Source organism: Saimiri boliviensis, chromosome 17 (genome assembly GCF_048565385.1).
Source record: "Saimiri boliviensis isolate mSaiBol1 chromosome 17, mSaiBol1.pri, whole genome shotgun sequence".
NCBI classification, from domain to species: domain Eukaryota; kingdom Metazoa; phylum Chordata; class Mammalia; order Primates; family Cebidae; genus Saimiri; species Saimiri boliviensis.
The window spans coordinates 1,253,807-1,268,167 of NC_133465.1; the positions used below are offsets into that span (position 1 = coordinate 1,253,807).

General features: G+C 46.1%; 1 protein-coding gene across 4 annotated transcripts in view; it reads right to left on the bottom strand.

Moving 5' to 3' along the window:
* Positions 1 to 14,361, bottom strand: part of MMP28 (matrix metallopeptidase 28) — a 42,256-nt gene that overhangs the window by 12,265 nt on the left and 15,630 nt on the right. For all 4 annotated transcript variants that reach the window (XM_074388031.1, XM_039476559.2, XM_003929347.4 and 1 more), the window contains 2 exons: positions 361 to 440; positions 4 to 191 (listed from right to left, as the gene is read on the bottom strand). In XM_074388031.1, coding sequence (XP_074244132.1) covers positions 4 to 191; positions 361 to 440 — 268 coding nt within the window. The remainder of the gene's footprint in view (positions 1 to 3; positions 192 to 360; positions 441 to 14,361) is intronic.

Consider the following 14,361-nt stretch of genomic DNA (forward strand, 5'->3'; position numbering starts at 1 on the left):
CACCTTGCTTTGCAAAGCGTTTCTTACGCCTCCTTTGGGACTGGTGTCCAGCAAACAGGTCACTGATCCTCTCAGTCCAGGCCTCATAACTGTCGGTATCTGCAACCCCGCAGCGGGGACGAGTCATTTGGCGCAGGGTGGTGCGGTCCAGCACGCCACTGACAGGTAGCTGGGACACCCACTGAAACGCTCTGTCGGGAGGAAGGGACCGCAAGGGGACGGTGAGCGGTAAGGGTGAGGGCAGGGAGGTCTGCCTCCCTGTGGTGTGGCCAGCCGGGCTTTCAGGAGGAGGGAGGGCATGGTCAGAGCTTGGCATCCTAGCACCCCTACTCTAAGTCCTCCATATCCCTCCATCCCTACCTGATGGCATTGCTGAATCGAGTGGAGGTGGCAGCTTTGGGGACCTGTTCATTGAAGTAGCCGTATTTCTCCAAGAATGCCTATGGGAGAGAGGAATATCAGCTTTGTCCGCAGCACCCTTTTCCCTCCCGTGGTGCCCAAGGGCCCATGGCACATACATCCTGCCCAGTCTCACCTCTTGTCTCCTGCCCAGGAGGGTCTATAAACTGTAGAACGAGTCCTGGGATTAAAGTCAAACGGATCTGGACTCAGTTCCAGGCCACCATGGACTAGCTGATGATCTCAGGCAAGTCTTTCAATATTTCTGAACCTTTGCTTCCTGATGCCTAAAACTGGGCCAGTAGTACCTGCCCTGCAGTACCTACTGAGCCAGCAGTACCTACTCATATCTTATGGCATCGGTAGGAATCTAGCAGGCCATGCTAGGCAGTAGAGTAACAGGCTCTGGAGTCAGGCCCACCTAGTTTTGAATTCCAACTAGTAAGACACTTCTCCGAACCACAGGTTTCTCAACTGTAAATTGGGCTTAATACTAGTACTTACCTTACAGGGGTTTTGTGTGTGAGAGGACTAATCACAAGAGTGCTTATAAAGCACTTAGCACAGTGCCTGTCACATAGTAGACAGCAGCTATTATAATATGCATTATGCACATATACCCCATTCATATGCATCCTGAAACAACTACACTCTCTAGAATATCTTCTGGTCTTGATTAGGAGCTGATCAGGTGCTAGCTCTGCCATGGCTGGGTTGTGAATGTCTAATTCTGGCTTCTTAAAAAAAAAACAAAACAGTTATCTTCCCCACAAATGTATATATATTTGTTTTGCTTTTTTTGAGATGGAGTTTCGCTCTTGTCACCCGGGCTGGAGTGCAGTGGTACAAACATGGCTCACTGCAACCTCTGCCTCCCAGGTGCAAGCAATTCTCCTGTCTCAGTCTCCTGAATAGCTGGGATTACAGGTGAGTACCACCACACCTGCCTAATTTTGTATTTTTAGTAGAGACGGGGTTTCGCCATGTTGGCCAGGCTGGTCTCGAACTCCTGACCTCAGGTGATCCACCTGCCTCGGCCTCCCAAAGTGCTGGAATTACAGGCATGAAGCACTGCACCTGGCCCCAATGTAGATATAGTAGAGGTCCTAGAACAGCAAATGCACTTACCACTAACTTTATAATTGATATAAAAACTTGACCCTCTAAAGATGTGTTTTTTGAATTAGAAAGCTTCTTTCATTCATTCATTTGTTAATTTATGCAATGTACTAGGTACCCTGCTAGGTACAATAAAATATAAGACATCCCGAGGCTGGGCGTGGTGGCTCATGTCTATAATCCCAGCACTTTGGGAGGCCAAGATGGGCACATCACTTGAGGTCAGGAGTTTGAGATCAGCTTGGCCAAAATGGTGAAACTCTATCTCTACTAAAAATAAAAAACTTAGCTGGGTGTGGTGGCACGTGCCTGTTGTCCCAGCTACTCAGGAGGCTGAGGCATGAGAATTGTTTGAACCCGGAAGGCAGAGGTTGCAGTGAGCTGAGGTTATGCCACTGCACTCTAACCTGGGTGACAGAGAGAGACCCTGTCTCAAAAAATAAATAAATAAATAAATAAATAAATAAATAAATAAATAAATAAAAGAGAGAGAGAAATCGGTACGATGAAGAAAAGAAATCAAGTGATATGATTGAGAATAATTTAGAGAAACTTCACATCAGAAGGTCAGGAAGGAGTGGAGTCTCTGAGGAATTGATACGTAATCTGAGTCCTAAAGAATGAGAAGCTCACCATGCAATGAGGTGGGAAAGGGTGTTCCAGGCAGAGAAAACAACAAATTCAAAAGCTAGGAATGACGGTGACATGTTTAAGGAACAGAAAGAAGCCTGGAGCAGAGTAAGTGTGAAGAAACAGAGTGTGAGATGAAGTCAGAGAGAGAGGCAGGGCTGTCAGCCAGGTTTGTTTTAGTTCTGCTGATGGATTAATTGTGGGGAATGAAAGAGAGAAATCAGGAACGCTCCTAAGTTTTTGGCTTGGAAGGTGATGCCATTTAATATATGAGGAAGCCCACAGGAGGTACAGATGGGGGTGGGTGGGAATAAGATTACCGTGGAGATTTCAAAGTGCCACTGGCTGTACGATCCTAGAGCTCAAAGAAGCAGCCAGAATATTTCAGCATGTAGGTGATATAAAGCTGTGGACAGGGATGAGCTCCTCTGGGAAATCGGTATAATTGGAGAACATCTCAGGGTCCAGGTGCCTTTGACTCTGCCTGACCTAACACACCTGGAAGCTACTCTCTCAGTAATCAAGTTATTTGTGGCCAGTGGAGAGATAAGTGTGACGCACAATTCTCACCTACCACCAGTTCTACCCTTTGGGCAGACAATGCACTTGGCTCCCTGCTTGCCCTTCTCACTGATAAAGTTACCTAAATGTCACCTTGAATAAAAGAAGAATGTTACCTAAGCTGTATAATTCTTCTACACAGAAAATTCTTCTACCTACATAGTCTCCATTTTTACCCTTCCTTGTTACGTTACCTGTACAGAAATAATTTTGTCTTCTCTTACTCTCACTTTTCTGTGCTGTTATTTCTTTTTTCTTTTTCTTTTTTTCCCCTTTTTTATGTTTTAGAGATGGCGTCTCACTATGCTGCCCTGGCTGGAGTGCAGTGTCTATTCACTGGCAAAAATAGCTGGTGTGCTATTAATCGTGCACCACAGCCTCAAACTCCTTGACTCAAGTGATCCTCCTATAGCCTCTTGAGTAGCTGGGACTACAGGTGCATGCCACCATGCCCACCATGCTGTATTTATTTATTTATTTATTTATTTATTTATTTATTTTGAGACAGAGTCTTGCACTGTCACCCCGGCTGGAGTGCAATGGTACTATTTTGGCTCATTGCAACCTCTGCCTCCAGGGGTTCATGCAATTCTCCTGCCTCAGCCTCCTGAGTAGCTGGGATTACAGGCGCACATCCCCACACATGGCTAATTTTTTTGTATTTTTAGTAGTGATGGGGTTTCACTGTGTTGGCCAGATGGGTCTCAAATTCCTGGCCTTGTCATCATCCTGCCTTGGCCTCCCAAAGTGCTGGGATTACAGGCATGAGCCGCCATGCCCAGCTCTACTGTATTTCTTAACTTAAAGTAATTCCAATCACAGCTACCATCTCAAGGAAGATGCACAAGTTGGGAATGAAGCTAGATACTAAGACCCAGGATCAGCAAACCCTTAAATCTTTGCAAGTATCCAGCTTCCCCTTGTGGATTTCATTCACATTCATTTTCGGCAACCTCCACATCCTCTTCTCAATAAAGTAACTTTTCTTTTCTTTTTTTTTTTTTTTTTTTTTTTGAGACGGAGTTTCGCTCTTGTTACCCAGGCTGGAGTGCAATGGCGCGATCTCGGCTCACCGCAACCTCCGCCTCCTGGGTTCAGGCAATTCTCCTGCCTCAGCCTCCTGAGTAGCTGGGATTACAGGCACGTGCCACCATGCCCAGCTGATTTTTTGTATTTTTAGTAGAGATGGGGTTTCACCATGTTGACCAGGATGGTCTCGATCTCTTGACCTCGTGATCCACCCGCCTCGGCCTCCCAAAGTGCTGGGATTACAGGCTTGAGCCACCGCGCCTGGCCTAATAAAGTGACTTTTCATACAGACTCCTTATTCTACATAACTTTCCTAGTCCATTTCACTGTTTTTCTGCATTAATTCATTAGTATTTCAGAACTATTGTTGCCTTTTTTCCCTTTGCAAATGTACACTATTTTTGGATGCATAATGGATTAAAAATGTCCTAGTGGCTTAATTTGGCAAGTTATTTCCTGCTCAAAATCATGTGACATCATGGGATAGCCACCAGGTTTGGGGATGAAAATCTGTTCCCAGCCCTGACTCCATCAGATGGCTGGGGACAAATTATTTAATCTCTCTGAACCTCTCTTTTTTTATCCACAAAGTGAGAATAAAATCAGTTTATTCTTTTTTTTTTTTTTTTTTTGAGACAGAGTTTCGCTCTTGTTACCCAGCCTGGAGTGCAATGGCGCGATCTCGGCTCACCGCAACCTCCGCCTCCTGGGCTCAGGCAATTCTCCTGCCTCAGCCTCCTGAGTAGCTGGGATTACAGGCATGCACCACCACGCCCAGCTAACTTTTTGTATTTTTAGTAGAGACGGGGTTTCACCATGTTGACCAGGATGGTCTCGATCTCTCGACCTTGTGATCCACCCACCTCGGTCTCCCAAAGTGCTGGGATTACAGGCTTGAGCCACCACGCCCGGCCCTATTCTTAATCTTATTCCGGGTTCTCAGAAGAATTAAATAAAACAATGTACATTTAGCATGGTGCTAGGTACATTGTAAATGCTCAATAAATAGTTTATCTCGTTTATTTACCTTAGAGGAAAAATTAATAATAGACTTCTGGAATGCAATCCATCTGTAAAAAGGGAACTGCTTTGAACATGGCAGTTACACCTCTGTTCCACAATTCAGGTGCTTCTATCTCTGACTTGCCTGACCTCAGCTGGATGGCTGGTTCTCTTCCTCGTCTCCTTTCTCTTAGGGAGGATGGACAGAGGACTTTCTGAAGGAAGCCGGGGAATTAATATCTCCTTAGAGGCAGTTTTGCTAGGTGACTGACTTGGGAGAGACCGGGTCACAGGTCAGCATGGCTAGCACTCCCTTGTGCCTCTCTCCACAAACACACCCAGCCCTTATCAGGGAGTTGGCTCCGGTTCTGGAACTCTGAAGCCTTGGACAGAGCAGGAGGGTGGGGAAATTGATTGGCGGCGTCTCCTGTTTCCTGGCTGGGCTGCTGTGCCTGGTACTCTGGCAGGCAAGGTGGGGTGGAGGCAGGATGGGGGTGGGGGCGAGGGCCTTTTTCAGGGGTCCTTCAGAGGGGAAGTCCTGGGCCTTTCTTCCTAACTCGCCTCTGGGACCCTGTAGGTTGCAAGGCAGAGTTAAAGTCCCATTAAGCAGAATGAGCACATGGCCAGGACATCAGCCAAGCAGAGGCACTGAAAGAATCAGAAAAATAAATTTTTAGAACTTGACATTTTATGTTTTTATAAAAGCACTGAAGTAGCTGGGTGTGGTGGCTCATGCCTGTAATCCCAGCACTTTCAGAGGCCGAGGCAGGTGGATCGCCTGAGGTCAGGAGTTTGAGGCCAGCATGGTGAAATCCTGTCTCCACTAAAAGTACAAAAACTAGCTGGTCATGGTGGTGGGTGCCTGTAATTCCAGCTACCCGGGAGGCTGAGGCAGGAGAATCGCTTGGACCGGGTGGTGGAGGTTGCAGTGAGCTGAGATCGTACTGTAGCACTCCAGCCTGAGCAACAAGAGTAAGACTCCATATCAAAATAAATAAATAAATAAATAAATAAATAAATAAATAAATAAAAGGCACTGAAGTATTATAACAGGGATTATCAGGATTTATGGGCTCCCTTATACTTTTATGCCTAACATGCATATATTCAAAAAAATTTTAAAACGCATACAGGAAGGGGATCCCTAATGCTGTCAGGGCTAAGTGTTCTGTGGAGTGGAGGCAGATCCACATCTCCAGGTGAGGAGGTGGTGTGGTTGGAAGTCCATCTGCTTCTGGAGGTGTCCCTAACCCTCTTCTGTGAGGCATTTTTCATGCCTCAGTTTCCCTCAGCAAAGGTGAGAGAAATGGTCAACTCTGCATGGGAGAAGGAGCAGGGGTGTAGGGTCAGGATGCAGGAGTGTCGGCAGGACAAAGGGATCTCAAGAGAAGACACAAGACTGGGAGGGGAGCTCCAGGTCTCATCCCAGCTTGAACACGAGACTTCTACGGGGTCATTTTCCTTCTAGGCTTCCATTGTCCTGGGGCCTTGTCAGTTCTCTTAGGGACTCTCTGAGTTCTACCTGGGATCATCCCTGCCCCACTTCATGAAGGCAGGGTCTAGACTGCTCTTCCTGGCCTTGAAGTTCAAGGACCAGGATCTCTCTCTTCCCTATTTTCCACCCGTCCTTTCTCTCAGGGAGCCCAGGGCTTGAGCTGAATGGAGAGGAAGCTGGAGGGCTGTGCCCCTTAAGTGACTCACCCTACTCTGGCCTAAAAACTTGTGCCAAGGTGCCTCACCCCCTCGGTTAGGGCTGGGACCACTTTCCCGGGGAAGTCACCTCTGAAAGTCCCTGGGAGTGGCTGTGGAGTCTGTAGAAAATGGAACTAGTTCTCCCAGGACCCAGCCAGCTGGGTGGAATCAGAGTGCTGGGGATTCGAGGCCTGCATGGGTCCTGACTTGTCCTGGGAGGGTGCATACAGCCTAGTTTATTTAGTGCCTGAGGGAAGGGAAATTTTGGCCATTTCTGTGCAGGGCAGGACCAACGATGAGGTGTAGCAAAATGAACCCAAGGCCTGAGTCAGGACTCTGCACCGTTGGACTGGCAGGGCAAGGGCACTGGACTGAGAGTCTTGAGTTTTTTTCCTGGTATTTATGGCTAACTGTGTGTCTTTAGGTAAGTCCTTCACCTCTTTGGCTTCAGTTTCCTCTTCTATAAAATGAGGAGTTTGGATTATTAGAGCTCTAATGTATATCCCAGCTCTATTCATTACTCTAGCCCTGCGTCTGCAATTGACTAGCTGTGTAAATTAAGACAAAGTTACTTAACCTCTCTGTGTCTCAATGTATAAAATGGGAGAAAGAATAGTGCTTTACTTTTCTCACAGGAGCACCATCAACATCTAAGAAGATGCTTTGGGAAAGCTTTATGACAGCTGTCCCATTGACAATGCTATTTTTACCTCTATGGTCCTGGAGCTTTATTGCTGGAAGGGACATTTGCTAGGTGAATGTGTAGGACTCACCTTCTTAGACATGCTCCATATGACAGAATTTCAGCAGCAGAAATGGAATTAAGAATTCAAGGATTGCCAAATACATGCAGAACCTGTCACTTTACCTATGATATGCTACATCTCACGTGACATTTTATTAGTATTTTAGTTCCTATAGTGACTCTTTGAGATTGTGCTTATTATTCAAGTGTATCTTTGGCATTATTAGCCAAGTCAAGATGCAAAGGATGGCCAGGTATAGTGGCTCACGCCTGTAATCCTAACATTTTGGGAGGCTGGGGCAGGAAGAGCTCTTGAGGCCAGGAGTTCGAGACCAGCCTGGGCTGGTGAGATCCTGTCTCTGGGCTAGTGAGATCCTGTCTCTACAAAAAAAAAAAAAAAAAAAAAAAAGCCAGGTATAGTGGTTCATGCCTATAATCCCAGAACTTTAGGAGGCTGAGGTGGGCAGATAGCGAGGTCAAGAGATTGAGACCATCCTGGCCAACATGGTAAAACCACATCTCTACCAAAAATACAAAAATCAGCTGGGCGTAGTGGTGCGTGCCTGTAGTCCCAGCTACTCGGGAGGCTGAGGCAGGAGAATCACTTGAGCCTGGGAGGTAGAGGTTGCAGTGAGCTGAGATCACACCATTGCACTCCACCCTGGCAGCAGAGTGAGACTCCATCTCAGGAAAACAAAAACAAACGAAAAAAAGATGAACGATAGCTGGTATTCTGCTTTGACATGTTCTGTACATTAAAAAATGTTTTCTGGTAGTCAGGAGGACAATAAGCCCTAGACAACTGTAGAGCTTTTTAAAGATGTCACACCTTCTTTGAACTTCACAATCACCTTGCAAGAATATAGCAGGACAGGTGTTGCTATTCCCATTTTAAAGGTGAAGAAATTAAGTCTCAGGGCAGTGTAGTGTCTTACTAAAGTGACCTAGTGTGTGACAGAACCAGTACTTGAATCTGAATCCTGTGACATCTACCCTAGGATGCTTTATTTTACATTTAAACAAGTGACTCAGAAGCTTTAAAACTAAAGGGGCAAGGGGCCAAGCTGCTCTCTCTACTGGGGAGCTGACTCTCAACTAAGAGAAAGGTCAAACTTGCTGTTAAAAGAAAAAAGAAAAGAAAGAAAAGAAAAACTGGGATTTCTCCTGTCTGCTCTACAAGAAAGTTAGAGCAGAGAAAAGAAGTTGCTGGCCGGATGTGGTGGCTCAAGCTTGTCATCCCAGCACTTTGGGAGGCCGAGGTGGGTGGATCACGAGGTTGAGAGATCGAGACCATCCTGGTCAACATGGTGAAACCCTGTCTCTACTAAAAATACAAAAAATTAGCTGGGCATGGTGCCGTGTGCCTGTAATCCCAGCTACTCAGGAGGCTGAGGCAGGAGAATTGCCTGAACCCAGGAGGCGGAGGTTGCGGTGAGCCGAGATCGTGCCATTGCACTCGAGCCTGGGTAACAAGAGCGAAACTCCGTCTCAAAAAAAAAAAAAAAAAAGAAGTTGCTTAGGCGGTGGGCTCCGACTTTCAAATAGGGGCTAGGATCCTGTCTTCCATCACACCCAAAACAGGTCGTCTAACAGGCCACAGGCATTCGACAGGACTGAAGCATGTTCCTGAATAAAGACAAACATCAGAATGCTCTGGTTTCACCCTCTGGCTCCTGAGGGCTAGTAAAGACCTCAGGACAGTGGGGTCAGCTCAGCTCCTTTCCTTTATTTTTGGGCAAAGGCTTCCCCTTCCCTCTGTCTGATTCCCTTTCTTTTCTCCTTCTTTCCTTTGTCTTTAGTCTTTTTTTTTTTTTTTGAGTTGGAGTCTCACTCTGTCGCCCAGGCTGGAGTGCAGTGGCGCAATCTCAGCTCACTGCAACCTCTGCCTCCTGGGCTCAAGCGATTCTCCTGCCTCAGTCCGTGAGTAGTTGGGATTACAGGCATGCACCACCATGCCCGGCTAATTTTGTATTTTTAGTAGAGACGGGTTTTCGCCACGTTGGCCAGGCTGGTCTCAAATCCTGACCTCAAGTGATCCACCCAACTTGGCTTCCCAAAGGGCTGGGATTACAGGTGTGAGCCACTGCACCCAGCCCCTTTGTCCTTAGTCTTATAGTCACAAAGTTTTGTCTGGGTGTAACCTAGATATCTCTTGTTATAATCCCTGCTTTTCTCTCTCTCTCTCTCTCTCTCTCTCTCTCTTTCTCTCTCTCGACAGGGTCTTGCTCTGTAACCCTGGCTGGAGTGCAGTGGTGTGATCACAGCTCACTGCAAACCTCGACCACCTGAGCTCAAGTGATCCTCATACCTCAGCCTCCTGAGTAGCCGGGACTACAGGCATGTGTCACCATGCCTGGCTAATTTTTAAACTTTTGTAAAGATGGAGTCTCTGTATGATGCCAAGGTTGATCTTGAACTCCTGGCCTCAAGTGACCCTTCTACCCCAAAGTGTTGGGGTTACAGCCATCATGAGCCACTGTGGCCAGCCCTCCTTTCGTTTTCTGTCCTTAAGGAAGATGGAAAACACCAGCCAGTCAGTCTCCAACAAGACCGCATCTTGTACTCTTTCTCTAATGCCAAATAACTATACTGTATGGACTCATGGTTCTCACTAGACTTGTGGGGCTAAGTTTAGGGCACAAAATAATGCCTTGATCAAGGGTGGGTTTAGGGAGATGTTGTGCAACCATCTCTTTCTGCTCTGGTCATGCTTCCACTACCCCGAATCCTGGTAGATTTCTTCATTTCCAAATTGGCTGGACAAGTGCTTTTACACCAACTGTGGTCCTCCAGGACCCTTCAGAGCCTCTTCTGCACTTCTATTCACCCTGTACCCATGAGTCACTGAGCTGAGTTCTTGGGAACGGCTTCCACACCCAGGCTTCTGGGTTTCTGACTCACAAAAAGTCAAATGAATGGCTCTGGGGTATGAGAACCAGACACCGCATCTGGGGGTGGATACTCCACAGAAGCTTCAGTGTCTCCCTGGAGAAATAAACTCTCCGGCTCCTTGTACTGGCACACTAGGAGTAGCTGTACAGATACAGCTAGACCACCCAGTGGAAGGCAGGCCCTGAAACTACTGCCTGGCTGTTCTAAAGAAGGTCCAAGCAAAGCAAATGATAGAGAATCTGTGTCACCCAAGCACAGGACAGTGTCTGGTTTGGAACGGGAGTGGGGGACAGGGTGATGATGTCATCCATTAACTCTCAATCTTGCAACTCAGCAGTGCATGTTGTTCCTACTTCCCAGTGCTGTGAGTAGCTCTAGTTTTCCTAAGTGGGTAACAATGAACTTGTTTGTCCGCAACACAGCTTTGTAAGCCATTAGTCTCCTCCCGGGCAAAGCCCACTCTGGAAAGGCCTCAACTTTGTGACATTGTGTGCAGACAGGGAACACATAGAGCATGTACGCAGGGTACGGGGATACACACAGAGACTTGAGAACACAGGCACATCCAGACAGACAGACAGGGACACAGAAGCAGAGGATGTATGCTCACACACAGGCACACACTTACAAGAGGCGCAAGCATACAGATACATCAAAGCCAAACAGTGTTAGAGCTAGAGAGAATCTTAGAAGTCATTTAAGAAATTCAGCCCCCTTATTTTACAGAGGAGGAAACTGCAGCCAAGGGAAGGAACTACCTATGATCACACAGCTGTTCTGTATTCGGTCTTTCTTTCCCGTGCCCTTTTGGTTTAATGCGTCCTTTCTTCAGATTCTTAAAGTGGAAGATTAAACCATTGACCTAAAACTTCTTAGTATAGGCATTTAAAGCTGTAAGTTTCATTTAAAGCACAAAGATTGATTTGAAACGGTGTATTTTCATTATTATTCCGTTTCATTGCCCTGGTGATTACTGAATCAACTCGCAGGTAATTTAGGAGTATGTTGTTTACTTTCCAAGTATCTGGGGCTTTGCTAGATGTCTTATTGTTATTGATTTTTAAATTAGCTCTGTTTTGGTGAGAAAACGTAATTTGCAACATTTAAAGTTTTTGTTTGTTTTGTTTGTTTGAGATAGAGTCTCACCCTGTTGCCCAGGCTGGAGTGCAGCGGTGCGATCTTGGCTCACTGCAACTTCCACCTCCTGGATTCAAGCAATTCTCCTGCTTCAGCCTCACGAGTAACTGAGATCACAGGTGTTTGCCACTATGTCCAGCTAATTTTTACTATTTATATTAGAGGTTTCACCTGTTGGTCAGGCTGGTCTCCAGCTCCTGACCTCAAATGATCCTCCTGCCTTGGCCTCCCAAAAATGCTGGGATTATAGGTAGGAGCCACTGCACCCAGACTTTTGCAAAATGTAAATGTTTGAAATGAATTGAGACTTATTTCATGGCCCAGCCTATGGTCTCAGTTGGTAAATTATTATTATTATTATTATTTTTGAGACGGAGTTTCGCTCCCGTTACCCAGGCTGGAGTGCAATGGCGCGATCTCAGCTCACCGCAACCTCCGCCTACTGGGTTCAGGCAATTCTCCTGCCTCAGCCTCCTGAGTAGCTGGGACTACAGGCACGCGCCACCATGCCCAGCTAATTTTTTGTATTTTTAGTAGAGACGGGGTTTCACCATGTTGACCAGGATGGTCTCGATCACTCGACCTCGTGATCCACCCGCCTCGGCCTCCCAAAGTGCTGGGATTACAGGCTTGAGCCACCGCGCCCGGCGTTGGTAAATTATTGATATGCATTTGAGAAGAATGTGTATCTGGAGTTCTCAAGTGTTGTTTTCTATCAACATCAATTAGGTCAAGGTTTTCTATCAACATCAATTAGGTCAATTATTGATATGCATTTGAGAAGAATGTGTATCTGGAGTTCTCAAGTGTTGTTTTCTATCAACATCAATTAGGTCAAGGTTTTCTATCAACATCAATTAGGTCAAGGTTTACTCTATTGTTCAAGTCTGCTACATCTTTACTGATTCTTTTTTTTTGTCTATTTGTTCTATTCATTACTGGGAGAGCAGTGGGAGAGCAGTGTTAAAGTTTTCAACTATCCAGTTCCAAAAGGCCACATATAATATGATTCCATTTATATGAAATGTACAGGATATGCAAATATATATACACAGAAATTAGTCTGTAGAAGCTGGGCGTGGTGGCTCAAGTCTGTGATCCCAGCACTTTAGCACTTTGGGAGCCCAAGGCAGGCAGATCACTTGAGGTCAGGAGTTCAAAACCACTCCGGCCAACATAGTGAAACCCCATCTCTCACTTCCCACTTGACACAGCCCATTTCCTACTTCACATCTGACATTTCCGATTCACAAATGTATTAATGTTTAAAAAAAAAAAAATTTGTAGAGACAGGGTCTCTGTATGTTGCCCAGGCTGGTCTCAAACTCCTCGGCTCAAGCAATCCTCCAGCCTCGGCCTCCCAAGGTGCCGGAATTACAGGCATGAGTCACTGTGCCCAGCCACAAATGTATTAACCTTACAGTAGTAGAATTCCATTTACCTGTCCCCACTTCCCTTGTGCCATTGTCATAACTGTTACTTTTACATGTGTTTTAAAGTCCAACACATGTAGAAGCAGTAGTTATAACAGTGGCACATCACCTGGCCAAGGGAAGCGAAGGTGGGCAAATAAAATTCTACTATTGTAGAATAGTAGAATCCCAGCCGGTAATCCCAGGACTTTGGAAGGCTGAGGCAGGAGGATTGCTTAAGTCCAAGAGTTTGAGATCAGCCTGGGCAACATAGGGAGACCACATCTCTACAAAAACATGTTAAAATTAATTGGGCCTGGTGGTGCATGTCTGTATTTCCATCTACTCAGGAGGCTGAGGTAGGAGGATGACTCGAGCCCGGGAGATTGAGGCTGCAGTGAGCCATGATTGTGCCACTGCACTCCAGCCTGGGTGACAAAATGAGACACTGTCTCAAAAAATAAAAATAAAGTCCAACTTAAAATGTTATTATTTTGCTTTAAACAGCCAATTGTCTTTTACAGAAATTATGACAAGGGAAAAAAAGTGTTTTATGTTTACTCATTTCCAAGTTTTGTTTGAGTCGGTCTGACTCTAGTTCACGGTCCTTACACCTAAAGCATGGCATTGCTGGTGTTTCAGATAGATGCCCAGGGTTTTAAAGAGATTTTTCCATTTCGGCTGGCCCAGACTGCCAATATCTTCCAGAACTGCTCTACTTCTCCAGTCTTTTTTCCTGTTCTCAATCACATAGCAGCTGTTCTCTTACTAAGCGCCACACATTCTCACTCGCAGTGAACTCCATACAGACTTCCCGGAACCTCCGTCACCGTAGCTCCTCCTCGGTGACACACCACTTCATGGATTCCAGCTACTTCGACAGCCCTGAACTCTGAGCTTTGTCACCTCAGCACAGCAGGACTGCTGTGTTCTGCTTGAGGTCTCGCTCCCTCCACTGCAGTCAGGAATTGCCTCCAAGCAAAGAACTGGGGTAATTGTGGGGCTCGCTTTCTGGGTTTTCCTTCTGTGGATGGTTGTTCCCTAAATGACACAGCAATATCTCCCATTCCCACGTTCTTCCCACAATGTGACCTTAACTCTCCTCCCAGCCACTGTGGGGTCTATGTTCCCTCCTTGAACCTGGGAGTGGGCTTTGACTGCTCTAGCCAATGGAGTGCAGCAGAAGCAATAGTAGCTCACAAAAAGGATGTAGTTCCTCTTCCTTCTCCCCTCTCCCAACACTCATGCCCAGGACCGAGCCACCATGTTATAAGGAAGTCCCAACTAGCCCACATGAACCGACCATGTGGATAGGCCCAAGCGAAAAAGAACTGAGGCCATCAGCCAACAGCCAGTATCGACTGCCAGATATCTAAAGAAACTGCAGATGATTCCAGCCCAGACACTGTAGAATGGAGACAAGCTGTGTCTCCCTGATGTGCCCTATTTGAAATTTCGACTGACAGTATCTGTCAACTTAATAAATCGTTGTTTTACTTCACTAAGTTTTGGGGGTAATTTGTTATATAGTCATAGTAACTAAAATACTGTCTTTAGGAATTGCAGCTCTGTGCTCTCTGTTGTCCAATGCTGAAAATCGTTGCCTTACATATTTTGTCCTGTATTGTTGTTGTGGGGGAGCCAGTCTTCAAGCCCAGACTTTCAGCTGAAGCTTTGTTCTCTAAAGTAATGATAAAGGTAATAACAGCACTGAGAGCAACTTCCTATTATAGACTGCTTTTT